The sequence below is a fragment of the Thunnus albacares genome, chromosome 16, assembly GCF_914725855.1.
Source record: "Thunnus albacares chromosome 16, fThuAlb1.1, whole genome shotgun sequence".
Classification (NCBI taxonomy): Eukaryota; Metazoa; Chordata; class Actinopteri; order Scombriformes; family Scombridae; genus Thunnus; species Thunnus albacares.
In genome coordinates, this window is record NC_058121.1 from 778,519 (window position 1) to 795,510 (window position 16,992).

At 39.9% G+C, this 16,992-nt stretch overlaps 1 protein-coding gene across 1 annotated transcript in view; it reads left to right on the forward strand.

Annotated features, from left to right (window-relative positions):
* Nucleotides 1-15,832, forward strand: part of ddhd1b (DDHD domain containing 1b) — a 30,850-nt gene extending 15,018 nt beyond the window's left edge. Inside the window, exons 8-13 of the mRNA XM_044377316.1 lie at nucleotides 8,318-8,393; nucleotides 9,433-9,582; nucleotides 9,885-9,949; nucleotides 10,272-10,450; nucleotides 12,328-12,585; nucleotides 15,379-15,832. Of these exons, the coding sequence (XP_044233251.1) occupies nucleotides 8,318-8,393; nucleotides 9,433-9,582; nucleotides 9,885-9,949; nucleotides 10,272-10,450; nucleotides 12,328-12,585; nucleotides 15,379-15,563 (913 nt within the window). The 3' untranslated portion in view covers nucleotides 15,564-15,832. The remainder of the gene's footprint in view (nucleotides 1-8,317; nucleotides 8,394-9,432; nucleotides 9,583-9,884; nucleotides 9,950-10,271; nucleotides 10,451-12,327; nucleotides 12,586-15,378) is intronic.
* The last annotated feature ends 1,160 nt before the right edge of the window (nucleotides 15,833-16,992 follow it).

Below are 16,992 nucleotides of genomic sequence, written 5' to 3' on the forward strand. Positions count from 1 at the left end.
AATGTAGGCTGGCTATGTTGTATGTACGTAAATAACATATGTCTATAATGATTAGTGCCAATCACCAACTCGTAATCTGAAATGGAGTGGAGATGTTAGCTAGCTAACGCTAGCTTTCCTGAATTTGCTGGTTCGTCTCAGTAACTTACAGAAGAAACACTACCATGATGTCAGATACTGGCATCATAACTCTCTGGAAGGCCACGGAGAGTTTGCCAAGTGCTGGGAGCAACTAGTGCAAATCTACAAGCTGCTGTTGGGATAACATGCATCGTTACCTCAGTAAAGGCGAGTTAGCCCAGCTGTTAGCATTGCCCCTGTGTACCTTCACATTACTCAGCTAACTCTGATATCTAACTGAAGTCACCCTATCATGAGATGTTTGTCAACAGTTTAATAAGCATGAACTCGAGACTCAAAGTAGAACATGCTGTCCCAGTCCATACAAGCCTCCTGGATGACGCTGTGTTTTGTTGTGAAGCCCACTTTCTGTCAGACACTCTGCCACAGGATGTGAACCTCAGCAGGACTTCAGGTGGTGTACAGAAAAGCAGCAACATGCATATTGAAGACCGTTGTTATCGAGCAATGACTAAACAGGGATGCATGAGCTGAGGCAAGGGACAAACAAGTGTAACAAGAAAAAGTGTTCATGATATAAAAGAACAAATGAAAACACACACATGACAATACACTAACTCTGAGTTGATCATATAACTCCACAGACTACCACTGTGGTGACTACAAAAATTAAACATAATCTGCTTCAGTTTCATAATACCTCAGTGCACAATCTTGAAACGAGTTCATGCTTTAAACTGTTGACAAATGTCTCATGATAGCGTGACTTCAGCCAGATAATCAAAGTTAGCTGAGTAACGTGAACTTACAGAGGGGCAATGCTAACAGCTGGGCTAACTCACCTTTACTGAGGTAACGGTGTGTTTTGTCTTGGCCACAGCTTGTAGATTTGCACTTGTTGTTCCCAGCACTTCACAGCACAAACTCTCCGTGGCCTTCCAGAGAGTTATGATGCTGGTATTTGACATCATGTCAGTGTTTGTTCTGTAAGTTACTGAGACGAACAGGCAGATTCAGGAGAGCCAATGTTAGCTAGCTAACCTCTCTGCTCTGTTTCAGAGTACAAGTTGGTGATTGGCGGTAATTATCAATTAGACATATGTTATCTACATATATACAACATAGCCAGCCTACATTTGTAAGAATAAAACCTGAGTATCATTACAAACACTCAAACCACCAACATAGTGTGACAGCCTGAGACTCAACAGAGCTTTTATTTTGAAAACCAGGAGCTGCTTACAGGAGGGGGGGCTTCTGGGGGAGATTGATTTGCATTGTTTCAGCACAGCAGGGACCTAAAGTGTCATGGAAAGGTTAAATGCAGAGGTTAAATGACTCAGCAAATCCAATAGGTAATATGAAAAGGAAAAGCAGTGGGGAAATGCAAATGGAAAAAGGAATTGCCCCTTTAAATGCCTGATTAAAGGCTGTATTCTTAATTCAGTTTACGAGTTCATTTATTTATTTATTTTTTAAAAACTACATTTTCAAATAGATTATGAAATTAATTTTTTTATTTAGGAATTCATTAATGTATTTTTAAATGATGTTTTTATTGACTATTTTAAAGTTGTTTTTGTAAATCCCTTTTTAATTTGTACAATTTATTGATGGATAATTATTTCATTTGTAAATTCTTTTTATAATTCCTCTTTTTAGTTGTACAATTAGTTATTAATTAATGAAATGCTTTATTACTATTTCCGTGCCCCTTGTGGTCCTCCAAAGAGATGACCCTCTACTGGGACTGGATGCCTTCTCTCACCGGCCCTGGCCCAGAGCTTCTCTTAACGCATTTTCTCCTGGTTCCCCTGAATCCAGCATTCATTCTGGTGGCCACAGAACGTACAAGCGCGTCATGTTTCCCAGTCATGGTAAAACTGCTGGTGGGGAGGCTGTGGCAGCTCCCATGGTGCAGAGATCCACTGTCATAGCTGCACAGTATGATCCTTCACCTCCTGGTGTTAGGCAATGGCTGTGGGCTTAGGCCCTGAACCAGAGCTTCTCGAAAGGTGAGGACTGCCTGCCGCCTGCAGTGGTATGCACTATCCAGGGGGCTACTACAGCCGCTTTTCAGGTCCGCTTTTCAACGCTGGTGCATGGAGAGAGGCTCAGATCCCACGTTGTGTCCTCTGCCCCTCATGCTGACCTATCTCCAGACACTGGTAGATGGCTTTGGAGAGAGATCTGTGTTTGCACATCCTTTGATTAAGCATTTTCTGAAAGGAGTCAGATGATAGAGAGCTGTTATGAGCTCTTTGGCACCTCAGTGGGATGTACACATAGTGCTGTGAGCTATGGGGAAACCCCCATCCGAGTCAATAGACAAAATCTCAGTGCTCCTCTTAGCCCTGACTTCGGCTAAGAGAGTGAGTGACATATGTGTGTTATCAGTCTCGCTGTCTTGTCTTACTATCAGGGAAGACGAGAGTGTGACTACTTTACAGCCAAATCCCTCTTTTACACATAAGAGCATAAACAACATCTCAAGGGTTATCTCTCTGGAGGCCTTTCCCCCCCCCGCCTCACAACAGTGAAGGGGAGGTGTCTCACCAACTCTGTCTGCTGTGCACTTTGTCTCATTATGTTCTGTGCATGACTAACATCAGACAGATGCAACAAGTGTTCATCCACTACAAAGGACATTCACAGGGTATGCCCCTGTCAAAACAGCGTCTGTCTCACTGGCTGTGTGATGCTCCGCAGGGCATCTGTGCTCACTCCACGAGAGCTGTATCCTCATCCACAGCCCTCCTCAGAGGGATGACAGTGGCAGACGACTGTGTAGCGGCATGTCGGGCCTCTCCATGCCCCTTCATCCGTTTCTATCTACGTGATGTATCTGAGTCCTCCCTTGCTCACTCAGTTTTAAATGTATGACAGCCATTACGGTGTGCAATTAACGTCCCACTCTCCTGCAGTGGCAGGTATGTTGTGTGAAGGGAGCGTAATTTTCATTCTGTTTTTCCACACAGGGCCTGACATGGTTAATGACTATGACACAGCCCGTATCTCCCTGCCTTATACTGTCTTCACACATATTGGGTTGTAAACTGGTGTATGTTATCTGCTTGTTGGCCTTGGTGTCACAATGGGCCATTGACTACATCAGCTTTTCCCACAGCAACAGCTTTTATAAGATGAAGCCTATATGAAATGGAACTTTAGTTACCTAACTCCAGATTCTATGAGAATAGGTGTAGTCCTCTAAGATCCAGGCCCCCCCTGCTCCACCGGCATTAGGTATTAACCTTTATGGGCCTTGACAGTATTAAATACCATAGATGAGGACTTGAGAGGGGCAACTGTAAAGTGTAAGTGGCGCGAAAGAAAATCTTCACATCTGTGCATGCATGTGGGGATGAACCCAACAGCTACGCCTATACTCAGAATTACAATACGTAACTAACGTGATGTCTTCACTTTGCTTGTTTTGTCTGACTAACAATTTAAATGAATTTAATGTCATATATGGTAAAGAAAAACAGCTAATCATCACATTTGATAAGCTGGAACCACAAAATGTTTTTTTCTTGAAAAATGACTGAAACAGTTAATTGATGAGCACAATATCTGCAGATTCATTTTCTTTTGAACGATCAGTCGAATAATCATTATGACTAGAATATTCTGAGGTACTGCTAATCCCTTTATTTTGTGAGCAGAGGTCATATTTACCAGCAAGTGTGCTTTTTCTGAACCCTTATGTGGACAAAGATACCATATTGAGGTCAGCTCCAGTCAAACTATCAGAACAGTCAGAATTCAATTGTCACTCCTAGTGGAAGACATTTTATGTTGGCATGTCATGTCACCTCTCTGCATTTTTGATAAAAAGCCTTGAGTGAGGAGAGGCCTTTTAAACCTTTCTGCCACAGCAGATCCACACTGACATCCTCTCTATGGGTATGCAAAAATATGAGGAATGGAGGAATCTATATAGGAAGGCACTGAATCAGTTTAAGGGTAAACTTAGAAGCACTGGAAATTTAAACATGTAAACCTATGTTTACATGTGACATACTGTGCAAAGCATTTGAAGTGTAAAGGCAACAGAGGAATCCCAAAGCTTTGAACTGTGTTTTTTAAAAAGATGAGCCATAGGTGAACTGAAAAAAAAAATAGAGCAGCTTCATCACAGAGCAACAACATGAGACTGCTGAACAAGAGAATATCGAATGCTGACAGAGCATCAGTACAGGTGAGGCGAGACTGTGATGAGACATATTTGTGTGTGTATTTCACTGTGTGTATTTGAAGAAAAGAGGAGAAGGACGAGTTCATTTAATGATGCCCAAAAGCTGTAGAGTTACACGTTAAGTAAGTAAGTAAATTGAGTAAAAGTTTATTTGTATAGCACCTTTCACAGACACAAAATCACAAAGTGCTTTACATTAAATGATACACTATTAAAGGTAATATTAAAAATAGCAATGACAACAAACAGCGCAGGGCAGACAAGTTAAAATCACAGCAACAACAAACCAATGAGGACAGGGACACATAAACAAGTACAGAAGTTTGAAACACAGACGAGGAAATAAACCAATAAAAAGCCATAAATAAAGTGGAGCAGCTATTTATAACCATTTTTATTCAGACAGGCTTTTGGTTGGCCTGTCTGAATAAAAATGTTTCAGCTGTTTCATAAAGATGTCACAGGAGTCTAGGGATTGCAAAGATAAGGGTAGAGCATTCCATAGATTGGGTGCAGCAGCTTGAAAAGCACGCTCACCTCGGGTTTTATAGTGGGTTTGAGGGACAGCCAGTCATTTTTGTTCAGAAGATCTAAGAGTGTGATTAGGCGTATAAGAGAGGAGGAGGTCTACAATATACTGGGGTGCTTGACCATGCAAAGCTCAAACAGTTTGCAGTATTTTAAAATAGATGTGAAATCTAATTGGAAGCCAGTGCAGAGAGCATAAAATTGGCATGATATGTCATCTCTTGTTATTTCTAGTTAAAAGCTGAGCAGCTGCATTTTGGACAGTTTGGAGACAATTCAAAGAAGTTTGATTTAAACAGGTAAAAAGAGTGTTACAATAATCTAAACGAGAAGAAATAAAAGCCTGAATAATCATCTCCATCTCAACCTTGGTCACCACAGATCTTTATTTAGCAATGTTCCTCATTGGAAAAAGCATGAGCGCAGAAGCTGGCTGACATAATTATCAAAGACTCAATGACCCCATATACTGCTTGATGTTTGGAATAAAATTTTCAGGAGCAATTATAAGAGCTTCTGTCTTATTTACATTTAACTGAAGGCAATTCATTTAAAATTGATAATTGGTTGCTCTCATCAGGTTCAAAAGGACAATACAACTGAATATCGTTGGCATAGAAATGATAAGAGATGCTGCTATAACGGCTAATAATCTGTCCAAATGTCGTTGGTGACCTTAAGTAGAGCTGTTTCTGTTGCATGCAGTTTATGATAACAGTTATAAGCTGTTTGGCAACAGCTTTTTCCAGCAGTTTGGACACAACTGCTTAGATATAGGCCTATAATTCATTGGGAGGGTGAGGTAATTTTTTTTTTCAGCAAAGGCTGAACTATAGCATGTTTAAGGGACAGAGCCAGTTGAAAGGGAGCTATTGATCATGGCTACAATAGCGGAGCCAATTGAACAAAAAAAAAAAAAAAAACATTTAAAAACAAGGATAAGGGAAGAATGTCAAGGGGGGCAGATGAAGGCTTAATTTTATGCAACAATTTAGTGATGTCCTCTAAGGAAACAGGAAAAAAGGAGTTCAGGATTGAAGAGCAGGAAACACCAATGGTATGATGGTTTGATGATGGGGGGATATTTACTCTGATATCACTGACTTTGTCCACAAAACATTTAAGAAGGTTATTGCAATCAGTGTTAGAGAAGACAGGCACTTGTGGAGTGGTAGGAGAGACAATAGTGTCTATAGTCATCATTTCATTCAAATGGATTCAAATGGACCTCTAGTTTGGTGGCTTTCCATGAGCGCTCTGTCTTCCTACATTTTCACCTAAAACTGCAGATTGACTCATTAATCCATAGTGAGGATTTGACAGAGGAGATTTGTCTAGATTTAAAAGGAGCCACTATATCCAATACAGAGGACCAAGGTCTCCACATCATTACAGTTTGATAGCACATCAGGGTCAAATAAAGCTGTGAGGTTTTCAGCTGTGCTCTGGTTAAATATGTGCCTATGAGACATATGTTTAAGGGGCAGCAGATCCAAATTACAAGAAACATTAAAAAGAACACACTCATGATTGCTGACAAAGAAATCCACCAGGCAAACATTATCACTAGTTAGACCGTGTGAAAAAACTAAGTCCAGAGTCCATCTTTTTGAAGAATGGCATTCCTTAGCCTTGGCATTGATTCTACAAGTCTTTGGAACTCTTCTGGAGGGATGAACACCATTCTTCAAAAAGATATTCTCTCATTTGGTGTTTTGATGGTGGTGGTGGACTAACACATCAGTCCAAAATCTCCCATAGGTGTTCAATTGGGTTGAGATCTGGTGACTGCGAAGGCCATAGCATATGATTCACATCATTTTCATACTCATCAAACCATTCAGTGACCCCTCCTGCCCTATGAATTGGGGCATTGTCATCCTGGAAGAGACCACTCCCATCAGGATAGAAATATTTCATTATAGGATAAAGGTGATGACTCAGAACAACTTTGTATTGATTTGCAGTGACCCTTCCTTCTAAGGGGAAAAGTGGACCCAAACCATGCAAGCAAAAGCCCCCCAAAGCATAACAGAGCCACCAGATCCCCTCACTGTAGGGGTCAAGCGTTCAGGCCTGTACCAGTTTTTCCTTTAATTTGTCACCCATCTGAATATGAGAGAGAGTATAAAACAGCCAGTGTAAAATGGCACTGTTGACGCCACCAGTCAGCAAGAACCGCATGTAGGCATTAACATTAACGTTAGTTAGCCAACTTATTAACGCTCATGTCAGCTAAAGCGCCAAACCAAATTCTCTAGCATTAGCATTAATGTTACTTACCATGAGCAAATCGATTATGTTTGCTTGCCTGGTGACAATTAGCTGAATAATTTTTGACCTGTTCACTTCCTTTCACAAAGTTGTGATTACGTTTTTGCTGTCCAAGGCTGTGTTTGGGTGGGTGAGCCCTGCATGCCTTACAGAAGAGGAGTCATCTTATTCACCTCTTCAACACCAAACCAGTCTATTTTCCATTTTTCAAAGGTAGAAGCAGCAGCTTTCTTTGCCAACTTATTTGCTGGGGCTGGTGTTGGTAATGGCTCAGGATTTGGATTGCTTTCTTCAGTTGGAGCAGTTCAATTCAATTCAGTTCAGTTCAATTTTATTTACATAGTTAAGTTATCTCAGGGCACTTTTCACATAGAGCAGGTCTAGACTGTACTCTTTAATTTACAGAGACCCAACATTCCCCCATGGGCAAGAGCTTGGTGACAGTGGCAAGGAAAAACTTCCCTTTAATGGGAAGAAGCAAAACCAGGCTCTTGGTGGGCGGCCATCTGCCTTGACCGGTTGGGTTGAGAGAGAAAGAAGAAGGGAGAGGGAGAGGGAAGAGAGAAACACAGAAAAGCATAACAACAACAACAATGACGACAATAGTGTTCCTAATATTTTGCCCCCCTCATGTATGTTAATGAAGTGCACAAAATATTAGGAACACTACTCAATATAATGTACCCCAGTACACCACCACCACACACAACAACCTCAATAATAAACATAAAGTAGAATTATCACCTTTCTGACAATGTCAACAAAAAGTGAAAATGTATAAGCTTCATAAAAGTAGAATTTATGGCAGAGTTGTTGTATGTATTGGATTGCATTAGACTGCACAGGTGTACCTAATGAGGTGGCCTGTGAGTCTTGTGTATTTGTGGTTTGGGACTTCTTGGTGCTTCGAGGAGATGAACTTTTTTGAACTTTTTTTTGATGAGAGGACCTAATGTGATTGGTCATTATTGAAAGTCACTCTGACTCCACCTGCTGATACCTCTTACTAATAATGTATTCAGCTCTCATCCTCATTGTGCCTAGCTATGACAGAATTGTGCTACCACCTATGGTCACCAAAAGGAGGTCATGGTGAGTTTACATAGTGAGTTCACCCTTGCTCACAGTTTTAGAGGAAATAGGCCCATTGCAATGTAAAACTGCCCAACAAATTGCCTTACATTGGAGTTGTTTTAATCTTCATATCGTATCATATCCATCCATCCTGTCTAGGTTAAGGGACTTGGAAGATCAGTTCCAGGGTCTGCAGACCTCGTCTTGTGTTTCAGTGCCAGCCTTGAAATTCAAGGTAATGTTGAGTGCAGTACTGTACAATATCTATAATCAGTTGTCACCAGCCGCTGACAGACATTTGCTGTTCAGTATGTTCCCTAGACATGATTCAAAATACAAACCCACTGCCTGAAGTTCATAGGATCTAACAGGAGGTCTTCCCTGACCTGTAATATATGTAAAATGTGTCTGCTTAAAATCACTTTTTCTCTTTTGTTTGTGTCCTTGCATGTTTTAGTTAAAAAAAACTAAATTTTACATTACTGTTGAACACAACATTAAAAGCATGCAATAATGTTCCAGACATTTCACTTTCTATGCCGGATCGCACCCAATGACAAGAGATCACTTTATTTACAAAAAATAACAAGCAAAATGTTTTCCACCTTCATCAGTGTCACAATCATGCAGTGTAGCTGCCTTTTAAGTAGCACACTCACACGTGATTCCCCTCAAAGTAATTAGCATTGCAACTGGTAAGGTAATCAAATACATGACAAGCAGTGAGCATTCAGTATTGGAACAAGAAAGGAGGCTGAAACCTGTTCACCACAGGAAAATGTGGGATTCTTTAAATGGGTCCACCATTCCCTTTCTTCCACATCAAATATTAACTGACATTCCAATAATTACTAGATAACAGTTAAAAAACTAACAAACAATATCTCTGTTTTTTTTTTTTTAAATCTAGGTATACACTGTAGACATCAGGCATGCAGCCGTTCATAAAACAGTGAATACCAGGTTCAAAGAGCAACATTTTTTACAAAGATCATTGGATTGTATTCCTCGTTCAAGCCATTATGATGTCAAGTTTGCACATGAAAATGTGTTAGGAAGCAATGACAGGTCTTATTTATATTAATGGTTGCAAAAGAGGGTTGAGTCAGAAACCTGCTTGTTCCACACATACACAGTTGTACACATTCACATGTTAGAGCGGCCCAGTACAGATACACTCTTGGTCTCTGGGCAGCTCTGTTGGAGCAGAGAGTGTCTGACAACATCTCAGGGGGGAGAGTGTCTTATTCCCTCATGTGTTACATGTGTTACAGGTAGAGAATTTCTTTTGCATGGGCTCTCCTCTGGCAGTTTTCTTGGCATTGCGAGGGATCCGTCCTGGAAGCAACAGCGTGCAGGACCACATCCTCCCCACCTCAATCTGCAAACGCCTCTTCAACATATTCCATCCCACTGACCCTGTGGTGAACCACCTTGTGTTACTGTCCTGCTGAGATTGCAAACGTCACTCACTTTAAAAATCAGTCTGCTGATGATTGTCATATTTTAGGCATAGTTGTGGCTGGTAACAAACTTTTAATGGATAGTATAGAAATATGTGGTATTATTATTATCATATTACACAACAAAGTAATGAAAACTTAATGACAAACTGGCCATTACATTAAAATAAAATGTGCAAAAATAACATTGCTGAGAGGTAATGTTAGGAGAAAAGCTCATCTACACAACCTTTTATTTGTTGTTGTTTTTTTTGTCTTTGCAGGCCTATAGATTGGAGCCTCTTATCTTAAAGCACTATAGTAACATCTCACCTGTTCAAATCCACTGGTAAGACAAGTCATGTAGTTGTATATGAGAGAAAATATGCTGATTATTGGTGAACTTTCCTGATTGAAGATGAGTTGTTTTATTCTCTGTCTCTTGCTTTTTTTGTCCATCTGATATTTATGAAATAATTTTGTTGTTTTAAACATTTATTACTGGTGTAATAAGGTTAAAATAGTAATGGTTGTGTTGTATCTGTCAGTGATGCTTATAATCTGACTGTAACTGGAGCTACAGTATGTTCAGTTGAATGAAATTAGAACTGAAGACACAGAGAGGACCATATTTTTCAGTGACCTGAGGTTGATGTGGCTGTGATGTGCAGGTATAATACCACCAGCCCCACACCGTACGATCAGATCCGGCCCACACTGCTCAACCCTCAGAAGGAGACCACATCCATATCAGACTCAGAGAGCATTCCCAGCCCATGCACCTCCCCACCCCAGGCCCGACGGCACTATGGAGAATCCATCACCAGTCTGGGCAAGGCCAGCATTATGGGTGAGCACACATGAGGGTTATGGCTGCATGGATGACAGATGTAGGAGATAGTAGTTCTAGTTGTCATGATTAATAACCAATGTTATACATATTGATCAGGAAACAATCTGCAATGAATGTGAAACTAAAAGTCATCCCTTTTGGCCCTAACAGCTATATTGTGCACCTGATCCAAGCTGAGTGAAACAGCAGCTGCTTGTTTTGCTGACATTGTTCATGGCAAGCACGCTCTAAACAAATCAATGGAAGCAATTAGCTCCTGTCTACTGGACTGACAGCATGATGTTACTTTTCCTTTATGCATCAGATAGAGAGTGTAGACTAGGCGCATTCTATAGGCCACTTTAAACTGCTGAGAGATGTTTTAGGCCTCTATACTCTCAGACGCTATTTCAGTTTTAATTCAACTGCATCTCACGTCATAAATGGGCTCACTGTTTAGTAACTGATGTGACAGCATTGTTGATTTTAAAAAATAAAATATGACGGCGCTCATGCTTAAAAGAAAGTTGGAGAAGAGGCAGTAATGCACATGATTAATGAGCCATTGTAATCCAATGTTTAGCTCATAAACAGACAATATGGTGAGTTAGGGTTAGGGTTAAGGTTAGGGTCAGGGTTAGGGTGATTATATTGGGTGTCGCTGTGCCTGTGACTGTGACTCAGGTGTATACATAGAAACCTCACTGTTGACGTCAGATGTTTGACTCTGGAAGGGTAAAGGGTTTTTGACCGCCGTGGTGCTAAGGTTTGCTGGTCATGCTGTAAGTTATGTGTTTTATTTATCACTGGAAACTATTGGAAGTGGACTCACCTTGCACCATGGAAAAAATAAACAGACTATTATCATGCAACATGAAAAACAGCCGTCAGATTCTTAAATGCAACACACAGCAAGTAACTACTGTAAAGACAGTAAAGTAAGCAAACACATCAGCTGGGTCACTCCTGGGTTATCTCAGTAGCTTTTAGTAATAGACTTTTTGGTAATAGACTTAGCTCTTACAGCTATGTTGCACTATTCATTTATTTATAGTTTATTTATTCCTCTGTTGGAGCACAAACTGTTCCACTAAACAGCAGTGGTTTGCAGACATTTATGAGACAGGAGTCAACAACACAAATACATGTTTTACATAAACTAAATGAACTTATTGTCCTGCTAATAAGTTACAATAGTTTCCTCCATTTTGGAAATTAGTTCCCTCAAAGGTCAGCACTGTCAAGACAACTTTCTATTGGTCAACGGCAAGAATTTGCTAGTAAAAATTCACCCAACAGGCACAAATATATAAACTACAGCTGGCTGGCAGACTTATTTTTAGAATTGATAAGCATGAACAAAGAAGCCCTAAAAGCTTGTACTGAAAACAACAACAAGATCCAGGAACCAAAACTGTGGGTGGAAAAGAAAAGAAGCACACACACAACAACATGGTCATTCCATATGTGGCTGCAGTATCTGAGAAACTCAGGAGGAATTTCCACAAGCATGTCCACTGAGACTGAAGCTCGTCCACCTTAAAAAAACACACACACCCAAACACAAGTGGAGCAATTTAGTGTATGCAGTGAGGAATGCACGGACCTATACATCAGGGTGACAAAACAACTGCTTAACAAGCACATGGCCCAACACAGGAGAGTCAGCTCCTCAGGTCAAGACTCAGCAGTCCTACTGTACATCTGAAGGACAAGGGACACTTCTTTGAGGACAGTAATATACACGTCACAGACAATCCAACATGACGTAAATCAAGCTGACATTTGGATTCTGTTCTGTTGATGAATACATTTAGATTGTTATAGATGATATACTGTATGTACAATATATTTCAAATGAATGGATTACATGCCTGAACTTTTCTGCTCCTCAGGTGCTGCAAGTCTCGGAAAGGGAATTGGGGGAATCCTGTTTTCCCGCTTTTCCCGATCCAGCAGCCAGGTGGGCGGAGTGGAGGAGGAGCCGTCAGACTCTGAAGGTGTCGCCTCTGAAGTGGAAAATGTGGCATCGGGAGAGGAAGGAGCGGCGGTGGCAGAAAGTGAGGATAAAGACAAACAAATGGAGGAGGAGACAAAGGAGGTAGAGCCTGCTATGTCCCAGTCCACCTCAGCAGTCATGGACCACACCTCATGTAAGTACAGTTTTGCTTTTGTTTAGTAACTCACTTAAATTGACCTCAGATGAATATCATATGTCAGAAACTTCAGGCTGAAATGATGACAGAATGACATTCACAAGATGGTGTGCACATTCATTAAATTTTGTGATCCGCCACTGCTTCATTTTTAATTTGTGTTTAATAGTACTGTCTGCCTCGAGCCGCAGCTAAGTCACCCTTTCTATAAGACAGACTAATAGACCACTGCTCATTAAGCTACGTGTTCATACTGAACAACTGCAAGTATAAAACATTCCTTTGTGTCATTTACAACAATTTACTTTGTGATATACTTGTATGTACTTTTAATATATAGCACAGCTCACAGTCAAATATGCAAAGTTACCTAAAAATGTATTGAGCATCATCATCTTCTTCATCACCACAGACAGCCAACACTAAGAAGCTCATAATGACATGCAGGTGCACTAGCTCTGACATGCTAAAGGGCTTTGGGAAACGCATGTATCAATTTAAGAGTGTTCGTAGAAATGCTTTTAACCTCTAAGATCAATTGTTATCGGGAAACGGGCTCAGATCTCAGATTTTTTATTAATACTATTTTATTTGTTTTAGACAAAATCTAAGATGAATGAAGTCAATTCACTTGAAAAACAGAATGTTTGACTAATTACACTATGATGAAAGGTCCATATTTAAGAACAAACTGCAACAAAAGTCAGCACAACCGCCATTAATAAGAGTCCATTCTTTTATCTTTCAATATTTTGTATTGCCCCCTTTATTTTGAAATGTGACAGACTGGATCCTCCTGGGCACCAGTCTTGCACAAATCTGTGGAGAGATGTTCTGTCATTCTTCAGAGATATTTCTTTTCAGCTGCTCTTTGCTGGAGGGATTTTGTTATTCTACCTTCTTCTTTAACATACTCTAAAGGTGTTCTGTTAGATTCAGGTCAGGGGAAACACTTGGCCAAGTCATAGTTTTCACTCTTTAAAAACTCTTATATGTTACATCCTGTGCTCATGTCTGTCAAGTAGATTCAGCAGCTATGCAAACGTGCATCTGATTTTGAATACCTTTAATGACTGAATAATCTGCAGAAACTTCTTAGTTCTAACCGAAGTTAATCATTTTTAAATGAACAGATCATTTCAGATCAGTGCAAACTGAGGACAAAGACAATGGAGGGAGGCCAGATCTCCCTACAAACTGTTTGGGAAGCCATCCAAAATAGTAAGACTGATGTGCTGGCTCACTTTGACTCAAAGGTGGATCCCATTAATATTCTGATTTCAATACGCTAACAAATTACTGCTCAATAAATCAAAAATCCATTCAATGCTTCTTGGTTTGAGACAGAACCTCAACTCCAAATCCAACTCTTTGCTCTGAACTTGTAATGATGATACAACTCTTCAGAAAGTAGAAAAAATGAAATATCTAGGTGTGTTACCTTCAAACCATATATTGATCAGGTCATGAAAAAAGTAAACTTTGGTGTTGGTGTTCTGTATTGTTCCAGACATTGTTTTACACTTAATGGTAGGAAGAGACTTGTTTCACAACTTATATTACCAATAATGGACTACGCCGACATTGTTTACCAGAATGCTTCGAAAACTAATCTTTATCCCCTAAGTGTTATATATAACAGACTCTGAAGATTTGTACTAGGTTGTTCTTTTTTTACACACCATTGCACAATGTTAGACACACTCAGATGATAACCCTCTTGAGATAAGGCGTCAATTTCACTGGCACCAATTTATTTTAAAATGTATTAACTCTAACTATCCTTATTGTCTAAAAAAGTTTTTTGTTCCTTATATTTACTGTTTACTAAGACGCTCTGATCAGATCCTCTTTGTGGTCTCCTCTGTATGTAAGGAAGTTGGTAAAAAAGCTTTGAAGTTTCGGGCTCCTTCCGATTGGAATAAGATACCTGCAAATATCCACTCTCTGTCATGATTTTATTTATTTAAGAATTGAAAACCAGATGATATATCTCAAGGGTGTGTTTGGGATCATTGTCACCTGCCAACCGTCTTGAGACTGGTAGTCATCTTTTCATTCAGTATTTGAGTATACAAACTTGCACTCATATAAATCAATTTCACGTGAAACTGCCAATACACACACTGAAGAAGGGCGTCTTGCCCGTAATGTGTGGAGCCATGTTGCATGAGACACAACATGTAGTGAGGTTTGATATTACACACAAACAGAATATTTATAGCCTGAATAATTTGAATTAGTTTATAATCTGCAGTCAGACAGTCAAAGGTTGATCTAGCAAATAACAACCTACAATCTCCAGCTGCAGGTTTGATCTGAGTATTAGCAATCAGTGCTCATTTAAAGGAATGGTTTTACAGTCCATAGTGTACCAGCCGTTATTTGTCTAAACAGCACTCCCTGCACATGCAGTGCATCTTGCATAAATTGTGAGCTCTTGGATTAATTTACATGGACATGATTGAGGATTGCTGTCTTTATATCATGTAGTGAATTTTATCCCTCTTGGTCCGGCACAGTTGCAGACTTAACATCATGACTGTGACATTACTGTCACTGTGACCACACGACTGAAGTCTGTGAAGGCTCAGTCCTTCAGTCTGCAGGATGGATATTTGGATTCAACCAGCAAAACAGTGCTTTTCAGCGTGGTGCTAAGTTTATCTTCACATAACTAAATTAAGATAAATTTTTGATTTTCAAAGGAAAAGAAACTACTAAGGAAAATATCTTCTTATGACACTGTATGCTACTTGATACTAACGTCTTCTTTTCTCTGTGTTACAGTGGAACTGGAGAGACGCATCGACTTTGAGCTGAGAGAAGGCTTGGTGGAGAGCCGCTATTGGTCAGCAGTGACCTCACACACAGCCTACTGGTGCTCCTATGATGTTGCTCTGTTCCTCCTCACCTTCATGTACAGACCACAAGAGCCGCCTGAAACTGAAGAAGACAACACGGACACCTCATAACATAAGTGCAAACTAACACATGGAGCCATCCATCACTAGGGTCAATTCACTTTCTATTCATGCTTTTTGAAACAAAAATTGAAAGCCTACACCATGGGATATAAAGAGAGACTTCATTCTTCATTTTGGAATTATTGTATAATTAGAAAATAATCTGTGCTTCATACAGTTTTGAAAAGTGCTAAATATAAAAAATATTATTTAATATACTGTTAAAATACATTTCTGAAACGTGAAATATTGGAATTACAGAATGATTTGTCGGTGAAGTTTTAAAACATGAAAATGAAAGCTGTAGTTTTTGTACATGGTGGGATCACAGATGGCAACTAAAATTTCCGTTTGGTTGAATGATTTCGTTGTAATATCGGCAGTCCTCGGCTTCACACGCTGCTAGCAGAGCAAAACTGGAATGACTGTTATAACTGAGTGAATTGAAAATGAATTGACCCACACATACACACAATTACACACAATCACTGATTTCACACTACATCTAAATTCCTCCCAGTTTACACACTCTAACCTCGATGTGACCTTTGACTGAGCGGACATATACTGTGCCCAGACCCAGCCCTCAGTGAAGTATTTGCTCTCAAAGCCTGTCCTCTGTTTCCTGGTCCTTCCTCTCTCAGCATCAACCCTGCTGTGTTTGACTGTATCAGTTACGCTCCCGCTGATGGTTACTTGTCTCACTAAGAAGCTCTGTCCATTGGTCGTCCAGTTTCTAGACTGTCGATGTGGTGCTGAAGCTCTAGCCCCCATGCTTGTTATCCAGGACTAACCTTCTGATGTATATGTCACTCCTGTGATTTCTCAAAATCTGATCTGATAAGTGATCATGTAGCTGTCTTATTTTAGAGAAGGACAGCTGTCATAAGGGAATTATTTTCCAACACGATGCACTACACAGAAACTGAATCTTAAAACCAGAATACTTTACAGAGAATCAGAAACAATCTGACAAAATATCCCAGTTAAAACAGCATTAAGTGATTTTGACCACTAGGGGGCAGAAAGACTTTCAAAATACACTCCCTGCAATAGAGCTGTGATATACTATCAGCTTGTCTTATGGCTAATATACTGTATTAACAAACACTTGCCTAACTCTGCACAGCTATGCACAGCTACCCGGATTACAGTCTGCTTTCTCCTGTAAGATGACTTCTAAATGTCATGTAAACAAGAATCTAATGCAGGTGGGAGATAAGAGTAACCTGATTTCTGCTGTAGAGCCCCAGTATCTCTGCCATGTGTACAGGTAACGTGTGTACAGGTTTCTACTCAGCTTTTTACATACATGCAAGTGCTTAACAAGAAAAGTATCAGAGCAGAGCATGTAGCAAAACATTTTTGTATTTAAAATAATTCAATTCAATTCAATTCCAAGTAAATTTGAGTAAATTTATCAGAGTAAAACTGAAAC